General features: G+C 41.6%; 4 protein-coding genes across 4 annotated transcripts in view; 3 read left to right on the top strand and 1 right to left on the bottom strand.

Moving 5' to 3' along the window:
• LOC135112642 (mucin-1-like) overlaps positions 1 to 5,385 on the bottom strand; it is a 17,151-nt gene extending 11,766 nt beyond the window's left edge. The window contains exon 1 of the mRNA XM_064027230.1: positions 4,306 to 5,385. Within this exon, the coding sequence (XP_063883300.1) occupies positions 4,306 to 4,308 (3 nt within the window). The 5' untranslated portion in view covers positions 4,309 to 5,385. The remainder of the gene's footprint in view (positions 1 to 4,305) is intronic.
• Positions 5,386 to 7,712: 2,327 nt separating this feature from the next.
• On the top strand, positions 7,713 to 11,344 carry LOC135112643 (protein O-linked-mannose beta-1,2-N-acetylglucosaminyltransferase 1-like). Its single transcript, XM_064027231.1, has 3 exons — positions 7,713 to 8,854; positions 8,941 to 9,187; positions 9,439 to 11,344. Exons 1-3 carry the CDS (start codon positions 8,625 to 8,627, stop codon positions 11,065 to 11,067), a joined length of 2,106 nt encoding a protein of 701 aa, XP_063883301.1. The 5' UTR covers positions 7,713 to 8,624; the 3' UTR covers positions 11,068 to 11,344.
• Positions 11,345 to 11,476: 132 nt separating this feature from the next.
• On the top strand, positions 11,477 to 21,088 carry LOC135112512 (retinol dehydrogenase 11-like). The gene is made up of 10 exons (XM_064026927.1): positions 11,477 to 11,480; positions 12,710 to 12,820; positions 13,397 to 13,410; positions 13,517 to 13,569; positions 15,709 to 15,824; positions 16,420 to 16,575; positions 17,239 to 17,343; positions 17,954 to 18,184; positions 18,294 to 18,486; positions 19,436 to 21,088. The coding sequence occupies exons 1-10, from the start codon at positions 11,477 to 11,479 to the stop codon at positions 19,554 to 19,556; spliced, it is 1,104 nt and encodes a 367-aa protein (XP_063882997.1). The 3' UTR covers positions 19,557 to 21,088.
• Positions 20,057 to 21,088, top strand: LOC135112641 (uncharacterized). Its single transcript, XM_064027229.1, has one exon. The coding sequence runs from the start codon at positions 20,057 to 20,059 to the stop codon at positions 20,906 to 20,908; it is 852 nt and encodes a 283-aa protein (XP_063883299.1). The 3' UTR covers positions 20,909 to 21,088.
• Positions 21,089 to 21,143: the final 55 nt, after the last annotated feature.

Below are 21,143 nucleotides of genomic sequence, written 5' to 3'. Positions count from 1 at the left end.
AGAGAAGTAGCGCGTCATTATCTCATTTTTTTTTTATGCACAATTTCGGTATTTTCACGTGGCTTTCTAATTAATACTTGCGCGTCCGCCTTCCTTCAGTTTGAGAAAGGGGGTGGTGTTGGTGGTGGTGATGGTGGTGGCGGCGGCGTTTCTTTCCTAGTATTCGTAGTGTTCGGCTGTCAGTGGCTTGCTTTGTTTATATTCTGTTCTTGTTTCTCCTATTTTTACCCTTTTTTCATTGTCCCCATCCTTCTCTCTTGTTTGCTACTGTTTTTGCATCATTATCGTTTCTGCATCTCATCTCTCGTTTACTTTTGTTTTCTTTATTTTTCTCTCATATTCCTTTCGTTTAATGTCATTTCAATTTTTTCTACTTTCACTCTCCTTTTTACTGCCGTTCACTTGTCCTTCATTCCTTTCCCCTTGATCACGAGTCAAAGCAGTTTTGCAGTTGGATAAGACAGCGACTTTATTTTGACCCTAGTCGACGGCATATGGCCTCAGTGTTGTGATGTTGTGGTGTTGTAACTCAACTGAAAACACTGTCACTACTATGAGCACCACGCCCTCCCGTCACCACTAGCCACTGCTATACACGTGTGCCTCTCCTTCATTGTAAGCGACGAGCAGCTCCTCACGTCTTCTCCCTCAGGCAATGTTAAACAGCCTGGGACGTCCTTCTGCTTCTGACATCTGTTACGACTTCCAGCAGGTGTCAGAGGTCATTACTCTCTCTACGCTTTCAACTCCTGCGATAGGCCACGGCACCGGGTTTGAGTACATGGATGGAGTAAGCGTATAAGCTGAGTCTTAGTACAGTATGTGTCTTTAGATCGTATTTTCAAACGTTTAGGGGTCATGATTAGAAATTAAGCTGGTGTAATGAAAGGTAATATGCTTTTCAAGGGTGTTTTGATGGTTCTAGGGATAGTTTGACAAGGATTCTGCTTCATCAAATGGGAAAACTATGAAAACTTGATTAATCATCTCTGTGGCCTCGAAAATAGCTCTCATGAGAGAACAAAACGTTTCAGAACATATAGCTTTTTTATTATTATTATTATTATGATAAAAATAAATAATTGTTTTAAATTCGAAGTATAGTATTTTTTTTCCGTTTATTCTTATATTTAAGTTTCATTTACCCACTAACCACTATTGCTATAACCACCTTTCGTTCCACGCGTCCCACACATCCACTTCACCACCACCACCTTCTCATCACCAGCTTTCTCCAGCGTGGACTAAGAGGAGTGTTGCGGGGCATTCATACATCACACTGGACACGCTAATGACACCTGCTTCTCTCGCCAAGTAGGGTGCGAGTGGGGCTCATTAGAACACCTAAAGAGCCTGCTGTTTTCACTTGGTGCGCTTCTCTTAAGTGGTCACAGGGTACGAGTTAGGTTAGCGAATGTTAGGGTTCTCGATAAGGTGTTTATTTGGGTTTGGTTTGGTTTTCTGGTTGTGATAGCCTTGAATAAATACTTCATCTTCTCATCTCCTCTTTCTTTTCTTTCTCCTTCTCTTCCTCCTCCTCTTCCTCCTCCTTCTCCTCTGAGTCTCTCCTATTTCTCTCAGTTTATGCTAGTCTACTCCACACAAACAGCTCCGTAATAATGAACAGGTCTCGTGTTGTTTGTTCTTCCTTCCTTTGTGATCTTCCTCGTCCTCCTCCTCCTCCTACTCCTCCTCAACTAGAAGTTAAATAGCAGTCACCTGGATAACGTTAAAGTCATTCTTTATAATTATGCTGGTGTGAGTGTTCTTTACCTCTGAGGGTCAAGGAGACGAGAATGTAGAATGTAGGGCGGCAGCAGCAATAAAAACAAAAATGAAGAAAGAAAAGCTCATCTTGGTGAGTGTTTATGACAGTTATTTTCCGCAAACTTCCTCCTTCACCTTGTGTCTTGATGCGTCGCTCTCCAGGCTCGCCGTGAAGTGTGTGGAAATACTTCTTTGCAATACTAAGTGAAGTAAAGTGTAGCCTTGAAGTTGTGAATGACGGTAGTTGTTTTGTGAATGTTGTGATTCGTGGGATGAAACTGGTGATGTAAGAAATTTAACGGTGTCTTCTGAATTATTTATTTATTTATTTATTTATTTATTTTATTGTGTGTGTGTGTGTGTGTGTGTGTGTGTGTGTGTGTGCGTGAATACTAATGGAATTTGCGGATATTTTTATTATTATCATTATTATTATTTTTTTTTTTTATTTATTTATTATTTTTTTTGGTGAATATTCAGAATCATGAGCGGGAACTATTAATGTAAGGAGGGATGTTAACGGTGTCTTTTGAATTACTATATATTTATTATTTATTATTTTTTATTTATTTATTTTTTTTTTTTTTTGTGGATGCGTGTGCAATGTATGAATATTTTGTTGCTTGTGGCTGATAAAAGTGTTTCCAGATGGACAGGAAGAGGCTTTTTAATATTGAAAGTGTATTTGCAGACTTAATTTGAGACTTTTTTTTTTAATAGTGAGAGACTTTTCTGCAGACTTCTTTATGTAGTATCATTGTGCATAGGTCTCTCTCTCTCTCTCTCTCTCTCTCTCTCTCTCTCTCTCTCTCTCTCTCTCTCTCTCTCTCTCTCTCTCTCTGTCTTACACACACAAAAAGTAGCTTTCCTCCAAACACTCCTTCCTGTCAACAAGTTTGCATTACCTCACAACGGAAAGAGTCAATTGTTTCCTGACCACGCGCGGCGGCCACGTGTTTACTGAGTACTGGCAGCGACCGTCAGCCTGTTTACATCAGGGCGGGAGTGCTGACGAGGCCTTACACACGAGGCACCGACACACGCACACACACGCTCTCTCTCTTGTGGGTAATAGAGGAGGAAGTGGGTAGAGGAAGGGGTGATACAGCGGAATAGAGATGAATGGCTTTGTGAAGTGTAGATTTCACTTCTCTTCACTCCCTTAGCTCCCTGGCTTCATCGTACCGTGCAGCCACTCAGTATGTTTTCATTTGCTCTCCGCTCGTTAGGTTGTGAGTGTAACCAGTCAGTCTTCGTTGTCGTTTATTTGTGTCCTGTTTGCACGTGTTGTAAGCGTCCGGGAAGTGATGAAAATCGTTTATTGCTGCTGATTCTTCATTCTGTTCTTTTCCTCTTTGTGTTCGTTTTTTTTTTATTGGTTATTTTACTCTTTTTCTTTTGTTCTCCAGTTCCTGCATTCATTTTTTTTCACGAATATTAACGTAAATTACTTTCTTTTCTTTCCCTTTCTTTTTATATTTATTTATTTTTAAGGATCTTTGTCATGATGACTTTACATAACATCTAGATACCTCATCTGATCTTTATGACCTTTATTTTCATCTAGATATTGTATATAAGAACGTACTCTAGCTAACACCAGGATAAAGGTACCTAACGTAGAGACATGTCATGACCTAGACCCTCTGGTAATAATGTAACTAAAGAAAACTATAAATAACACCATCTCTTCCATTTCTTCCCTTTACCCTTTTCCTTTCATGTCCATTCCCTTTTGCGCGTGACTCTTGTCTGAATGAAGGATGCTTGAGGGACGTTCCCAAAGGACTGCTGAGGTTAATGGGAACTCCTGAGCCGCTTTCACCGTCTGCCGTCCCACCTGCAGTGTTTGAATGTGCTAAGTAGGAGGTCGGAGAGGCACGGGTGGGGGCGCAGAAGAAAGAGGCCGAGGAAAGTACACAAAAGGTAAGAAACTTGAGTGAAATGCTTGGCCACCGTCACGGCAACGGGTATTTAAAAGTTTCTCCTCGTCGTCGCCGCCTCTGTTATTATGACGGCAATGACTGTTCCTCGGTCCCCGCACCTCTGAGTGACTCGCCCGCAAGGAACTGACGCGACGCACTGACGATACTGCGCAGTCATGGTGAACTAAGACTGCGTAGTGTTGTCTTAGTATGAAGAAACACACACACACACACACACACACACACACACACACACACACACACACACACACACACACACACACACACACAGCGCCTCAGGTCCTTCAGCACTCACGGTCGACACAGTTTTATGTCTGTAAGTAAGTAGGTCGAGCAAAGTAAGACCAAGGCTTCGATCCTCGTCACATGAACACCTTCAGCACAGGAAATTGACCTCATCCTGCTCATCCTGCTCATCCTGGGGCTAGCGAGAAGTACTTTTGTTTCGTCATCACCAGCATCAACATCAGAGGACATCAGACACCTCACTGACCCTCCCTTACCCTCACGTTGCCTTTATGTACTGTGGAACTGGCAGTTGTAAACAATAGACAAGACTTACGGTGCTAGAGAGACGTGCACATGAACTCACCATGACTGCCACGTGCCCTCGCTGTTGTGGCGTGGGCGTCTCACCGAAGGGCCAGCACGTCCTTCCCGCGCAGGTGAAGGCTTATTAATGGTTCCTTAGGTGTTGCCGCCGCCTTATATACCTTGCCGAGAGTTTCCCCCCTTCGTGCGTCCCCTCCTTACTGTCAGCGCGCGTGTGGTTTTGCGTTGGGAAATCTACGAAGGACGAGAAGCCTGGAAACAGTGGACTCAGCAACAGCGTAGCTCCATGTAAATATAAATGCGTCCATAAATCATTGTCTTGGAGGAGACAGACGTGCGTTACGTCCTGATGGTCTGTGTAGTAAGGACGCGCTCGTCTCAGCAATTAAACCAGTGGTCGTGAGAAGGTTTATTGAGTGTTCGGAAAGTTCGTGACAGGCAGAATCATGACATTACAATCAAGGGTGGTCATTGATCTCTCTGGGTCGGCGTATACCACACTACCACTCCACTACCACAGCAACGCGTCTTCATCGTGGATGCGATACCGGAATAATGACGTGAACAAGACATCAAGGTTTTCTTTCGCACAAACTCCTGACCTGCCAGTGACGATCCTGAAAAAAAATTTCCTCACTTTAAAAAAATGAATGCAGTTTTCCTTTCCTTTCCTTTCCTTATCGTGACTATTACGTAAGAGTCGTTGCGGTAAGCCACATCTTGCATATTTAATGCCTTACCTGACCATTAAAAAGCAACAGTTCCGCCACAAAGTCTCTACTTCTGAGAGGCGACGAGGGCGGCAACACATCTGGCGCAGCGGTTCACAGTACCCGCCAGGGGCCCTCCAAGGCGGCAGCTTTCCATCCCTGGAAACAGGCAGCCGCTACTGGGTACTAGGCGAGAGTAGCCGCGGGGTTGTTGCAGCGATTGCCCGCTCACGGAAGACTTTTACGAGAGAGACTGTAGAGGGGACCCCCTGGCTGCTGCTGCTGCTGTTGCTGCTGCTGCTGCTGCTGCTGTTGCTGCTGCTGCTGCTGCTGCTGCTGCTGCTGCTGTTGTTGTTGTTGTTGTTGTTGTTGTTGTTGTTGTTGTTGTTGTTGTTGTTGTTGTTGTTGTTGTTGTGTTCTTTATTCCTTCCTATTCTTTTATTCTTATACTCGTCATTCTTCTTCTTCTTCTTCTTTTTCTTCTTCTTCTTCTTCTTCTTCTTTTTATTATTATTATTATTATTATTATTATTATTATTATTATTATTATTATTATTATTATTATTATTATTTCGCTTCGTCTTCCTCTCTCTTTCCCTCTCCCCTTCCTTCTCTCTCTCCCTCTCCATCTCACTCTTCCTCTTCCTCCTCTTCCTCCTCCTCCTCCTCCTCCTCCTCCTTATTAAAGATACAACTCTCCCTCATGTAAACCTAACTCGAAGCATACAAACACAATCATCTGCAACTCATTCACTGATCCATATCGGCACCGCGTCTCATGCCCGGGAGGAGTGAGTGAGAGAAGCGCGGATAACCCTACAGGAATCCAAGAACACTCCCACAGCCGAGTGACAGATGTGCGTTGCTGCGTTCTGATCATACTGTTGGTTGTTGTGGTTGAGTGTATTACGTATGGCAGCCTCCGGTTACCGCCCACCACTCCCACCTTTACGAAATTGTATTAGTTTTGTGGTGGTGGACAAGAGTTATGTAGCGGCGTTAGACCCCTGCTGAGGTAATGTTTGGTGTGTGGGAGAGAGAGAGAGAGAGAGAGAGAGAGAGAGAGAGAGAGAGAGAGAGAGAGAGAGAGAGAGAGAGAGAGAGAGAGACAGAGGGTTGTTTATTTCCCTATTAATTTATTTGCTTAATGTTGTATTCATGTATTTGTTTATTTGTGCTTACGTTCATTTATTATCACCTCCTTGTCTTGTCTGCCTGTCAGGTTGCCATCTCTGCTAAGTCAATGTTCTTGTGTATCATTCTCTCTCTCTCTCTCTCTCTCTCTCTCTCTCTCTCTCTCTCTCTCTCTCTCTCTGTACTCAGCATCTGCTTCTTATAGCCTTTGCATTTCTTACTGTTTTCATTATTTTCATAAAGTAATACATTATCACCTGTCATTCTTTTTTACAGTATATAGAGTCTTAGGTGTGCATTTTAGCTTTCTCCTCTTCGGGACTCGTGGCTGCTGTCATGGGCCCAGTGGTATCTCCCCTGCTCCACTTGACCGCAGCTTCAATTATCACCACTAGATGGAAATGGCACGCGAGAGATTTCACACCGTACACTGGCGAAAGTAGTAAAATTTGCGCAAAGTGTCGTCATATATTACCTACTCTGCCTCTGCCTCTTAAGTCCATATGGTGTATCAAGGTACTGTGTGTGTGTGTGTGTGTGTGTGTGTGTGTGTGTGTGTGTGTGTGTGTGTGTGTACTTTCTTGGCGTGTACATAATGAAAGTGGTGCAGTATGTCATTTATCATTTACGATTGTGCGCAAACCCCCACACCCACCTACCCAGCTACCCACCCACCCACCCACACACACACACACACACACACACACACACACACACACATTTAACAACTTTATCTCAGACACATACGTATTACTAGTGTATGTGCATCACATTATCGGTACGAAAATAAAAATATTCTCCTGTCTTTTAGTCTCGAAGCATCGCTCGCCACAGTTCTCACGTGCTCCCTCCACCTCGCTCAGTCACAGCCTCCTACGCAGCTCATCAAAGGGGTAGCGTCTTTATAGTGCGCAGAATACTTGAGCATGATATGATAACTTTTTTCCTATCCATTTACTTGTGATGCGTCACTTTGTAAGCTGAGAGTGGACTACATTTACATTTTTCTCGAGGGCAACAGAAGTTGTGTTTCGGTGTTTGGGTACATACAATCATACTCCACTTTGGATCTTCTCTGAAAATACTGTGGATTCCATCGAATTACAGCTACATTCCTTTGGAGAGGCTCTGATCACTGAACCGAAGCAGCAATGAGCGACAAGTGGCTGTGAAAAGCGCCGTGTCATGAGCTAGACGTGTTACACGCCACACAGGCGCCGACGCTATTTAACCGCCCCGTCTCCAGCTGTTATATAACGTCAGTCTCTGCGTCTCTATGTGGTGATGGACTAGAGTGGCTTTTATGTGGAAAGTGAATGCTTAAAACAGAAAATTTTTCTCTTAAGGTTTGTCCACACTAGGAAACATTGTTTGGAAACAATGTTTGCAAACAGTTTGAAACGGTTTCCAAACAATATTTCCTGTCCAGACCTCAGTTGCCGTCCTGCCTGCGATGAGTGTAGAGGTTGCTGCAGCAGTCTCTGTATTTTACTTGGCTCTTTTGATAAATTCATGGAAGGGCAAGAAAAGAAAAAGAGATGGGTGAGGAATTTTTTAGAAAAAGAAGCCTTTTTTGGTGACTTGCTTCTGGCGGAATGAGAGTGGATGGAGCAGGTTTCACCAATTATCTTCGGATGTCCACGACTGACTTTGAAATACTTTTACGGTTATGGCTCCCACAGATTAAAATTTCAAATTTTACAATAACTAATTTCTTAAATCCTGACAAAAGATCAAAATTTCAGATCTCCTGAAATCAATAACAATCTGGCAACACTGCTGAATCATCGTCACCTCCGCGCACACACACACACACACACACACACACACACTATGGAAACAAATACGCGTGAAAGATTGTTTCCATACAGTCTGCAAATTGTTTGCAAACTGTTTTATTAACAGTGTTTCCAACAATGTTTCCTGGTGTGGAGAGACCTTTAGGATCTTAGCGTACTGGTACTATACAAAAAAATACAGGTGCATGGGCACCTGTATTTTATTAAATCTGGTTAGTTGATCGTGGGTCATCTTATGAAATTCTATCTTTTTACTTTTCCAATGCAAACTTACTTTAATGGAGCTGTATTTCAGTATATCATCAATTGAAATTCTAATAAAGGCTGTCAGTATTTCCCTGAGGCATTTACAGGCGTATGTTACACTCCAGGCGACTAGTAACGTGACGCACCTCTGAGCACTCTGGGAACATACTGAGCAGACCAGGAAAACATGCGATCATATAGCCAATGAGGAATTAGTGAACAGTTTCCTTTCCTCCTGGCGAGAAGCATTTTTCAAGCTGTTTTCCTGGTCACCGCGTGGCGAGGGACGGGCGGCGGGCGGTAGTTGCTTGGCATCAGCCACCACAAAGCTCTCCCTTTCTTCCCACCACTTAATTGGGAACTGAACGTATTTCCTTGTGAAAAATAATTCAAATACGTGCCGTGGCGAGTGGTTGCCGCCTCACTGACAAAAATGGTGTTAAATATCAGGTCCACAGGTTGAGATAACGATGCGGACGTCAAACAACACACACTCAGTTCGCGCATTCAGAACTGGGGATGAACGGTGGCGATGGCAGCAGGCTAAGCGGCATCGTCAGGTGATCGGTGTTGCATTATTACTGCTGATGCTGCTGCTTATAGCTGTCGTGGTGCTGCCGTTGTCCGCCCCTTCCCCGTTGCTGCTGCTGCCGCCTTCAAAGCTGTCTCGGTATCCCTCCGCTCTCAACACTAATGAAAGGTGAGTCACATCAGTTGTATCTTTTTAAACAAACGTTGTAACGGTACTAGAACGGTGCTTCTTGCCTATTATGTATTCGCCACCAGACATGCAGAGATCAGCGTGTCATCTGGCGGTGAGGGATGGAGCCTCGAGGTGGGGCGGTGTTCCTCATGTAGCCCGCGCTCCCCTGACATCCAGAGTGTGATCTCAAGCGGGAAAAATAAGAAGAATGGGAAGGTCGCTGCTGTCCTTTACTCCAGCACGCAAACCTCTTCGTCCCCACCGCCTGTTGAACGCGGTGTCAGCCTTACTGTACTCAACCAGCGTGACGGCATCGTCATCTTTCAGAAAGTACATGATGATGAGGTGGTGGTGGTAGTAGTAGTAGTAGTAGTAGTAGTAGTAGCAGTAGTAGTAGTAGTAGTAGTAGTAGTAGTAGTAGTAGTAGTAGTAGTAGTAGTAGTAATAGTAGTAGTAGTAGAAGCTGTTGTTGACATCGTAGTAATAATAAGATCCCTTGTGTCACAGCCATAAAAAATCCAGTCCATCCTATTTGTGTGCAGGTACAAATCATCCCACCCTGAACGTGCGTATTTGTGCAGGTGTTCCCGCTATGGCAGTACTGGGCGCGCTGGGCAGACCTGGAGTGGCACCTGCAGCGTGTAGCTCCAGGACGCGTGGTTATCATGGCTGTCTCGGTGGACGGCCTGGTGGGCCTACGCCACGCTGCTCACCTCTTGGCACGGCTCGGCTCCCTCCTCGCTCCTCACCTGCCGCCCCAAGCTTGCTGGACATGGGTTTTCATCAAGGGTGGACGCACCATCTCCGAGACCGCCGTCACCACCGCTCACGGCACCCACCGCTCTCACCTTCACTTGCCTCTGTCGGACATGCCGCTGCCTGCCCCGCACATGTACCCGGGTGGCAACGTTGTCCTGGAGGAAATTCGTTGGCGGTACTGCTCTCGCCGCGGGGTGATGGGAGGCCTGTGTGACGAGCACAGTCCTGACCCTCTGCCTCCTCCTCGCACGTCCAGAGTGACGCGGCAGGCAGCGCTAGCGGGGGTGCCGGTGGTGGTGACGGCGGGCACCAGGCACCAGTACCTGTACCACACCCTCACCACCGTCTTGGCTGCCAATGGTATAGAGCAACGGAACCTTCTGGTTGTGCTGGGCGACGCGTTGCAGTCTGCAGCACAACTCCTGCTACTACTCAACGTGCCCCACGTGACGCTGCCGGTGGAGGCCGGTATCAACTCGAAGCTTTTCCAGTTCTACAGAAATGTATTTCAGCTTCTTGCAGACAGATTTCCTGACGCCACTTATGCTATCGTTCTCGACGAGGATGTGGAAGTTTCTCCAGACTTCTTTTCCTTCATGAGCCAAACGCTTCCTCTCCTTAAGGCGGATCCAACTCTCTGTTGCGTCAACGGACACGCAGCGGAAGGTTTTCTCGGCCTGGCTCACGACAACACGCGGGTATTTCGTGGGTCTGCTCAGGTCGAATGGGGTTACGGCATTACGCTGGACTTCGTGAGGGAAGCTTTGTCGGTGTGGGAGACCAGTGGCCAAAACACGCTTTTGTATGACTTTTGGCTGTATATGAATGTACAGAAGGGCCGGGAGTGTATATACCCGGAGGTGAGCCGCACACGCCACTTCGGGATGGGGGTGAACACGGACTCTTACCTGAAGGAGGCAGGCCCCCTGCTGATGCCTCTGGTGCGAGAGGCCCCGGTGACGCTACACAACGTTCATCGCCTCCAACTGGACATGTGGAGAATGGACCTCGCTCACAACATCAGTAGTGCCAAGGTGCTTCAAGGTAACCCTTGCCACGCTTCCTTCCTTCCCTTCCCGCCCTCCTCCCCTTCCTATGTGTTATATTACAAGTTGGACAAGGCTGAGTGCTGCAATGACATGCCTGATCCTTACCAGTACGGCAACACGGCCAAGTGTCTGGGCCTGTGGTGGCTGTCAGAGCAAGGTCACCATCGTGGCGTCACGATTGCACGATTCACATGGAATTCTACATTGTATCTAGTGGGCTGCCCTTACTCCCAGTACTGTCACTCGCGGCCCGCGGCTATCCCGCTGTGGGATGTCGAAGCACTCACAGAGGACGAGTTTACGCAAATTGAAAATTATGCTTCCCGTGGCATGAACAATGTAACAATAGCGAATGAACATGCAACCTCAGATTCCCTCATTGTGATGTTGTCCGGAGCGTGAAGGAACCCACCCTCTGGCTGTAATGTCTGGGATGATCCCGATGAGGCATGGATTAATTCTTTATTTTTTACTTGGTTCTTGTTTTATTTTCAAGCACATCAATAATGATTCATTGATAATTGTGATTTTATCCTTTATTTAACAACCAATCTCTTTGTCATATTCCATCACTACAGTGTTAACCACTAGCTATATCATTGTTCTATCCTAATATACTACCCTCTCATTCCCTTTGCTAATACATGAAGCAAAACTTAAATAAACGTGTAGGATCACATATTAGACTTTTTTTTTTTTCTTATTTACATAAGCGGTTTGAATTCTGACTCTTATTTATAGTTTTACTGTTATATTACTATTTTTAGTGGCTCATATTTCCGCTGCTTGCCGCTTGAGTGGTTACGTCATCATGTGTTTGTTTACTGTGTGTGTTACGGCGCGGTTGAGGACCAGGCGGGAAATTAAATTGTATTCCACGTAGGGAAAGAGAAAAGGAAGGCTGGAAGAACCTGAAGAGAAATCTTGGAAATATAGCTTATGATATCTACACGAGATGAGATAAAACTCAAATGTCTAAGAAAGGAGAACAAGGAACAGTAGAAACTCAAGTTTCTAACTGAAGAATTTTAGGTGATCCGAAAGAACACAGAAGAGGTGGCAGAAAAAAAAAAATCTGTCATTTCTAGGAAAAGAAGAAACACGGGAAGCAAAAAAAAAAAAAAAAATTGAAGAGGAGGATGTAGAAGCCTTGGAAGCTGTTAGATTAGAAGAAGCACCAAGTAGGCTACGTATGAAATCCTAAGAGGTACGAAGGAGAATGTATGATTAGTTTGTTATACATTTAGCACTTAAGTAACAAATGTTTAGGACCGAGTGGCTATTTTCCTTGTATGGTATTTTTTTTATTTATATAGTTTCAGTCTTAAAACTAGAGAAAAACGTGAAATATTCATGTATTTTATGTAAATCATCGTCTTGGCATTAGGAAACACGTACTGGCACAGGAGACCAGAGAGGTGGAAGTTAGAGGAATCTCTGCTACGCTGGTGCAAGTTATGTGAAGATAAGAAAGAGACTGAACAAACGATCAAATGTACTAAAAGGTCACTGATAAGTAAGGAAAGTGTCAAATTCCAGCATAAAACCCAAGAGACAGCTGAAGTAGACGAAGATCTAAGCGATGCCTAGCCGAGCGGTCACAAGAAGAGGAGGAGGATGGACGTGCCGATGCTCCGTGTTATTTGTGTTCCTCTTGTCAGCATCTGGCACTCCCACTTCACGTAGCGCCTGGGAAGGAGACGAGCTGTGAGCGGCGCAGTGTGTGTAGAGGTGTGTGAGGTGGAGGAGGCTATAAGAAAATGATGAAAAGGGTCATAGGTGGTGATAGGTGTGGTGCCTTGCTGGGTCCTCACCCCTGGCACATTTGCTCGTCACTGCTCATGCTTGTGGCAGGTGTAGGGTTAATGAGACGACTGTACTGTGTTAATTTATGCGTGTATCGTGAGATGAGTCATGCAGGACCACTCAGGAAATGTTTCACGGTTAGGTTGCCAACAAGTTATTTTAGCCACCTTTCTGCTTTGTTTTGTTTTCCCAGACACCTGTTTGCACCTGTGTGATGCACCATACCTTGTGCTTGTAGGCATATGCATCCAGTTCATGCGTGACAGGTACACTGGTTCAGGTGCTATGGTATCAGTAACTTGCACCCATGACAGTCACAAGGTCTTTGACATTGGTCAGAGCACTCCTGGTGCTCCTGCTGCTGTTGTTGCTGCTGCTTGCTGCTTTCATTTTATAGTAAGGCGTTGTTTTGCTCAGTTGTGTTTTAGAAAATTTGTGTGCCTGGGTTTTTACTTAACAGTTATAGATTTGCAAATGTTTTAGTGGTTTGATAGTTATTAACAAGTCTGTTTTGATAAGGTTATCTTCATCTTGTGTATCATGATAACCAGCAGTGCAGTGTTGTGTGTTACCACACTGGGTGAATGAAAGTGCATTTCATACAGCATACATCTAGGCCATAATCAGACTGTTCAATTTCACTACCACATTCTTCACTGGCTGTAGTATTAGATAAAAAGATTGGTTGCAGGATAATGGAGTAGTGAAGTGTAATCTGCTGTTAGTATTGAGTAAATCTTCAGATTGTGCCTGTGGAAAAAAATATTTTTCTGGTAGATTCTGTGCATACTGTTTTTGCTGGAAATACTATTTATCTTTATCCTCAATCACAAGCCAAAACTTAATATTTCTGATTAAAACAAAAACTTTGTTATTAAACTAAACCATGCCTAATATAAATCTAATCCAACTTTTAACCCTGCAGATCCTGTGGAGTTTGTAAGCCTGTAGGATTTCTAGCTTTAACAGGCTCCTGCTTGGCTCTTCTGCCTTTCCTGTTTGGCTCTGAATATTTGCACGATGAACCTGTGTAATGACATGACAGGACGTGGAAACACAAGCTAGTGCAAGACTGGCCGGGAGGTGCCTTATGGCCACGTCAGTTAAGGCTTGTTCTTCTGGCCTGTCAGATCCGGGTTTTATCACTGATCACGTTCACCTCAATATTTATAGTAGATTAATTTCTCACTGTCATGTAATGAATAATGTAGTTCTTCATTTAATCATGACACTATTATTATGAAAAAATCAGTACCTCAAATTTATGTGATTTCCAACAAAAATATGAATAAGAACATATCACTCACATTGAAACCTACTAGAAAAAACAATTTTATCCATCATTGTGGGACGTTTGTAATTTTGGACAAATATCCTACGATTACTCGTGGTAGCAGAGTGTAAATTAAGGGTGTGCAGTTGGAGCAGACGTGCTGTAGACTTTTGGCTGCAGTCAGTGTCATAGTTGAAGGTGGTAAAAATATTTCTTATTGTGACTCCTCCAGATGATGGTAAAAATATTTCATACTATTGTGACCTCTCCAGATGATGATAAAAATATTTCTTGTGCAGAACTGCTCAGCCAGTTTTGCTATTTGGTAGGAAATTCTCACAAATTTGTGGAGAAAAATTAACCTCTGTAAGCACTCTAGTAGGAGTTGATTTCAAGCAAACAGTTTAATGTAATTTTTTTTTCTTTTTATGTAGTTGGAGTCAGAGTTCAAACCTTAAAATTTCCATTCCCTTTAGGCAATCTTGGCTGAGATTGACCTTTTTCCTAAGGTTCTCATTATGTGTTTGTTGTGTATCTGTATGTGTGTTGTGTGACCTATTATGTTTTTCTAGTGTGTCAGGTAAAGTACTGGATCCTGGAAAGATATCTTTGATAGATTTACCTAGCATCTTCTGATTGTTCAATGGGGATTGGTGGTGCTCACAATGAAGTCTGACTAGGTGGATGCTGTCCTCATCGTGTGGAAAAGACTGAAGATTGAATGGCTAGGGGATGAATTTGAATGATTGCTTGGGTCTATGAGTGATTTGAGTTTGATATGCTTCCTGAGGCTGGTTTGTGGTGGTAGAGGGAGAAGAGGGCCTAGTACTTGTGTGTGGTATTGGGCATTTAGTGTTGGACTGATGTTTCTTGGTGGATGGGTCTTCTGACAGGTAGTGTAAACTTTGTAGGAGTGATAACATCTCCATCATAAGAGAATACTAACATATTTTCTCTCCATCTAATGATTTACACAGTAGAAAATCAACAGGTGAAATGTTAGTATTTGATCAGTGGTTTTTCACATTACTGAGAACATTCTAATGTGGAAGATGATTACAGTTGTTTTGAATTACCTTGCAACTACATTGCGCATCATAGCAGATACTACCATTCTACTTCTCAAGCGATGGCTGAAGTGAGTGTACACAAGTGTCTGAGTCCTAAACTTTACTCAAAATTTAAATGAGTTCAGAATTATGTATTATGGTATTGTGTTGGCCATTGTTATTAATTTTGACCTCATTTCAACTATATTTTGTTAGTTCTTGATTTAGTTTTATGTTCTGTGTATAGTTCTTGATTTAGTTTTATGTTCTGCGTATGTTTTGTGTACATAGTCGGTCAAAAATTCATACTAATCCATGGTTTACACTAGATTCTGCATCTGTAAAAGTTTTGTTAGGTAAAACAACAAAAACTGTTTATTGTATAGGTACATTTCTCCAAGACTAAACAGTAATGCAGTATTTTGAAAGTATATCCAGTGTCTAATTTTTTTTCTTTTCTATTTATCTGTATAGAAAAAATATAAAGTTCAACTGAATCACCTTGATTGTAGATATTTCTGTGTTTATGCCATAATGCTTTGCCTGCTTTTATTGAGCTGAATTTTCAAATGCTCTGAACTTTCAAATGTATTTACTCAAAGTATTGTATTCAAATGCTATGGTCAATAATTATCTGTGTATTTAAGTATGCAATTTACTTGAAAAAGAGATTTATTAAAAAAAAAAAAAAAAAATATATATATATATATATATATATATATATATATATATATATATATATATATATATATATATATATATATATATATATATATATATATATATATATATATATATATATATATATATATATATATATATATATATATATATATATTGTGTTGATGTGCCTTGGTATACTTCTTTTTTGTTTCTTTTGCAAACAAAATTATCTACACGTTTGCCTGCCATCAGATTGTATCGGCCAGTGCAGTGCTGCTGCCAGAATCGTGTCCGGGGGAAGGTGGTGGTTGTCACGGGTGCCAGCAGTGGCATTGGCTTTGCCATAGCCCAAGACTTGGCCAGTAAAGGTGAGTACCTTCTGAACTTTAGCTTGAAGCATGGTTTTGTTTATTCATCTACTTACATGCTAATTTATTTGTATTGTGGTTGCTTATTTGATGGAGATATACTTAAGTGTTATTGCTATATATATATATATATATATATATATATATATATATATATATATATATATATATATATATATATATATATATATATATATATATATATATATATATATATATATATATATATATATATATATATATATATATATATATATATATATATATATATATATATATATATATATATATATATATATATATATATATATATATATATATATATATCTGTTATTAAATTTGCACTTGGATCTTTAGGCTCATGAAGTCTTGAGAACAAGAGGTTCCAGTTATGAGTAATAAAATAGGGTTTGACGATCTATTGCTACTGTCTTTAAATTTCAGAAATAAGTACTGTTGTGTTCCATACCACTGTAAACTTAAAAGATAATAACAAGTGTAAGCTGAAAATTGATAGAAAAGAGTGTAAAACCGTTGTATGATCATTTGTTTATCTTTAATAAGGGTTAATAGGACAGTCTGTTTGTCTCTGCAGGGGCTCGTGTGTATTTGGCAGGCCGCAACATAAAGACAGGACAGGACACTGTACTTAAACTGTACAAGAAGACTGGCAATCCAGCCATCCACTTCCTACATGTAGATCTCCAGGATTTCAGTTCAATTCATTCCTTTGTCAAGTCTTTTCTGAAGTGTGAGTCTGCATATGAGTGTGTTGAACTTAAGCTATTTAAAGCAGGTAATGTTTCAATATAAGGCTTGTATCAAAATGTAAAAAAAAAAAAATATATTGTAAATTAATGAAGACTAGTTTCTTTGTTAGGGAATGAGGTTTTTGATTGTGTTTTAGTCTTTATTGGTGATGAGAGGTGATGTCAAATCAGGCAAAATTTGATGGGCAATGAGAAAGCTGGTTGTCAAGTGTGGCTTTTATTTGGTTAGGGAGCTGCTTGATGAGTAACACATACAAGATGATGCCAGTAGACAAGCCCAGCAGAAATGCAACATCATAGACTTGTTAATAAAACAGACCATCCCACATTATGACATCAAACTCATTGATCTCAGCCTCCACGATTGAAGCCATACGTGTCTTTTCTTCTCTAATTGCTGTAGGTAGTGTGAAGTAAATTGAAGTAATACTCATATATTAAAAATTGCACATTCAGCCACTTTTCTTATATTGCTTGCTGCTTGCAGTTTATAATTTGGCATGAGGATACCAGTGAATCTGCTCCCAAGTGAAAGCCTGCTGCTCAAGCTTGTGTTCATTGAATTTTTCCTTGTTTGATTCCACCTTCATGAGTTTGATGATGGGTCCAACTAGTCTTTCATGCTTTCTTGCTTTCCTACTCAGGTGAAAATCAACTTAATATACTTGTGAACAATGCAGCTGTCTTCCACCATCCTGCTGGCCTGACCACAGACCAAATTGAAATCACCTATCAGACCAACTATCTTGGTAGGTGGCTGACAGCTGTTCTTCATTAAGTGTACATGATTTATTCCTCACACCAGTTGTTGTAGCTGAGTTTTGTCCTGTGATTGTACCAGTAGTAGTAATGTTTTTCATTTCATGATCTGTACTTTTGGAAATAAGAAATGGATTCAAATTAAGATCTGATTGTATACTTTAAGCTCACAAATTGATATTTTATTGTTTGGGGTATGGGTGTTTAATGGAGGGATGTCAGCCTGGTACAAGTAGATAGGCTGTCACAATGTCTATCTATCTATATATATAGCTAACAATCCAGCATGGGGTGGCCCAGATAAGTTACCACGCACTCATGCACAAACGTCATTCATGATTCACTGTGGGAAGGGACAGTCTCATGGACTACCATACTACACAGCAGGAGTCCAGGCACAGCACAGCTGTCCACACATTCACAGCAAGGGCTGACAGCATACACTTGTTTACTCCTGCCCCTCTGAAATGAGACTGTTCCCTTCCCTGCACCTACTTCAGTCTTGAGACCACAGCAGATACAGGATACTTCTTCACAACATGCTAATAATTCAGAGCTGTAAAAGTTGTTGTTATTGAGATGGTGATTTATATTTCTCAGGTGTGTTCCTCCTCACCAGCCTGCTCCAAAGTGCCATCCAACAGTCTTCAAACCCTCGCATTGTATTTGTGTCATCAGAGGCACACAAGCTTGTTACCCTACAGGATTTGGTTGCCTTCAAGCCAAGGCAATTAAGTCCTCTGACAACTTTTTCAGATTATGTGAAGATTTATGGCATATCAAAACTTGCTTTGCATCTCTATTCTCAACACCTTGTTGAGTCACTTCCAGGTATTGTATGCTAATAATGGGGAAATGTTATACCAAAAATATGCTAGGTTAAATGTAGCCTCATTTCAGTAATTTTCTCAAGTAAAGCTGGTGACTGTAATCATTACAGGTGTGTATATTGGACTGACTAACCCTGGCAATGTGTGGACCCCCATCTACCGCCACTCTTGGAGGTCTTGGAGTTTGAAGCATGTGCTCATAAGGCTGTGGTGCTACATCTTCATGAGGGATGCGCAGGAGGGGGCCCAGTCCACCATACATGCCCTCAATGCCCAAAATCCACACAGTGGACAATACATTAAGTAAGTGTGTGGTAGTTTCTCTAGCTTTAGCTTGGAGAACTGTGGTGGAAGAGTATTGATTTGGTTCTAATCTGCTGTAAGTACTTTATGTCATGGTAGTAGACTGATTTTTAACTACCATGAATATTTCCATTGATTTATCACTAGTATTGTTGTCATGAATTACAGTAACTCATTGTGCCATTCTTCTCCCACTGACCACCTCTTGCACCAGACCATTCAATAATGTTTTTTTGTAGTAATGTTACTTGTAAGTCATGATATCACTCCATGTAATGACACCAGTAGAGATATTATGTGCCTAAGGTATATGTGTGTGGTAACATATGTATATGGATTGAGCAAGAAATGAGGAAGAGCTGAAGGGAATTTGTGTTATGAAAGAAATAGCTGATTGAGCAGAGTAGGGAGAGTTATGCAAGATTGCTTGGACTTGAACAGTAAGATGAGTGACTGGTGATGAAGATGATACAATAGGAGAGATGTGAAGCTAAAGGAAACATTATGAATGGAATGGAAAGATGGCATTGAGAAGTAAGTGTTAAATGTAAGGTGAATTTATGGTATGTTGAGCAAGGAAGAGTGTGCATGATTGGGATGAACAATGAGCTGTTGTGAATACATTATTGAGGTGTGATGCTAAAGGCATGTACAGGAGGTTCATCTGCATATTGTCCAATCATCTGATTGGGTTAAATATTGCAAAGAGGATGGGCATTCCTGTATAGAAATTCCACTTATTACTAACTTCTAAAATGGCATAAAGATTGGTAGGATTTAAGCTCTTACAAGGAAGAATTTGTTTTTTAGAATAAACAAATATTACTTCCTCCCAATGGTAACAGGGAGCTATCATGGCCCTCAGAGTCCTTGGAGTGGAGATGTGATAGGCACCAAGAGGTCATTTTCCCTGAAAGAAAAATACAAAAATTTCCCTCCTTTCCTGCAGTAGTTTCATGGTTGGTGAAGAAAAGCAGCCGTATGATTCATCACTGGTGCAGAGGCTGGTAGCTGACTCTGTCTTCCTCACAGGCTTGCCTGCCACAAGCTGCTGTGGTGACAGGTGTTGATGGAAGTTAAGTTTTAAGTTTCATGGGCATTATGGTGGTGAAGAAAATACTTGAGGAATTATCTTGCTAGAATGTTTGTTACAATCTAGCATTATAGATTGTGATTATTTTTGTAACATTATGTAGAAATATGTGATATAATGAAGTATTTTGTTTTATAACTGTATTTTGGGTATTTTGTCTACTTTGTTCCTTATCTTGAGCAAATTAATATTGCTTTAAATGTGAACCTTTTGTACTAGTTGGTAAGCACAGAACATATTTTCCTTTCTCTATTTGTTAGCTGTTTGTGTATTTTCTGTGATGGTTTGTTGGCAAGACACTCAATGTGCATCAACTTTTAAGTAAATGATAGTATGCCTGTTATTCTTCATTCCATTATTGATTTTAATGCTCCTGTAACTAATTTTACCATGTGTAAAAAGGGTAAATGTTAATGAAAGTTTGTATTATTTTCATGTGCCAAACTAAGAACAATAAAGTACAAGTAACTTGCAGGCATGAGAACATTTAATGTTACTGGTTTTGGGGAGGTGGAGGTTGTAGGGCAACATTCCTACACTGGTCAGGCACGCCCCCGTGAACAGGCAAAGATAGGCGTCAGCCTCCAAGAAGTTTGTTGTTCTTGTGAGATGGAGCTGCTGGATTCCAGGTACATGAGCAGCAAGGCCTTTGAGTCCCATGTCCTAGGAGATGCTATGAGTGCCCTGGACCGTGCTCTGGAGACATCCTTTTTCTTGATGACAAATGATGAGATTGCAAGAGTTGTTGTGTGTCTGCCTGGCAAGTTGGTAAATGTGTCAGAGGATGTCAGTTTTAAGTGCACTGCCCACCTAAGGATTGAAGAGAATAGCAGGCCTGTCTATGAACTGACTCCAGCTGACAAGTTGGGTATAGCAGTGAAATATAAAAACATTGGTGTTTCTCTCTATAAGGAAGGGTTGTTGCACAAACAGACTTTAGCTTTTTTTGTGTTCAGTGATGCTGTGAAATGGCTGTGCATGATACCACCTGATGAGGCTGAGGATTTATTCCAAGAAGTGATGACAATAAAGATGCAGTGTTATAACAATATTGCACTGTTTCATTTGCAGCAGCATAATTATAACCTTTGTGTTGTGGCAGCCACAATCTTGCTGAATGTTGATGAAGGGAATGTGAAGGCTTTGTATCGCAGAGCCGTGGCCAACACCGAAATGCAGAATTATGAACTGGCTGCAGAGGATCTGAGGGCTGCCCTGCTCTTGGATCCCAACAACAAGTCTCTGAAGAGACAACAGGACATGATCAAAAGGAAGCAGAAAGACCTTACAGATAAATATGCTGTTGCAATGAAAAAGATGTTTTCCTGATCAGTTTTCAATGTAATAACTTTTTGATGTACAGTATTACTTGCTGGAGAACCTGCCGGCACTCATCAGAGTATTAATTATCAAAAAGTTGTTATATTGTTGCAACAAATTGTATTAAACAAGTTTATACATTTAGAGCGAAACTTGACAATTAAGGCAAAATGGAATGACAAACTTGAATTGAATTTTATTATCCTTCACTTGAAGGCATTTGTAGTTGCGGCTCGATATGTGC

The sequence above is a fragment of the Scylla paramamosain genome, chromosome 24 (genome assembly GCF_035594125.1).
Source record: "Scylla paramamosain isolate STU-SP2022 chromosome 24, ASM3559412v1, whole genome shotgun sequence".
In the NCBI taxonomy this organism is placed as follows: domain Eukaryota; kingdom Metazoa; phylum Arthropoda; class Malacostraca; order Decapoda; family Portunidae; genus Scylla; species Scylla paramamosain.
This window is presented reverse-complemented; position numbering and strand designations above follow the sequence as displayed.

Bases quoted from the DNA above. Each gene is read 5' to 3' on its own strand.
- LOC135112643 (XM_064027231.1), top strand. From the start codon at position 8,625: ATGCGGACGTCAAACAACACACACTCAGTTCGCGCATTCAGAACTGGG. The intron at 8,855-8,940 runs GTGAGTCACATC...ATTCGCCACCAG, and splicing joins GCTCTCAACACTAATGAAAG to ACATGCAGAGATCAGCGTGT. The intron at 9,188-9,438 runs GTACATGATGAT...GTATTTGTGCAG, and splicing joins GCATCGTCATCTTTCAGAAA to GTGTTCCCGCTATGGCAGTA.
- LOC135112512 (XM_064026927.1), top strand. The intron at 16,576-17,238 runs GTGAGTCTGCAT...TTTCCTACTCAG, and splicing joins TGTCAAGTCTTTTCTGAAGT to GTGAAAATCAACTTAATATA. The intron at 17,344-17,953 runs GTAGGTGGCTGA...TATATTTCTCAG, and splicing joins CTATCAGACCAACTATCTTG to GTGTGTTCCTCCTCACCAGC.
- LOC135112641 (XM_064027229.1), top strand. From the start codon at position 20,057: ATGAGAACATTTAATGTTACTGGTTTTGGGGAGGTGGAGGTTGTAGGG.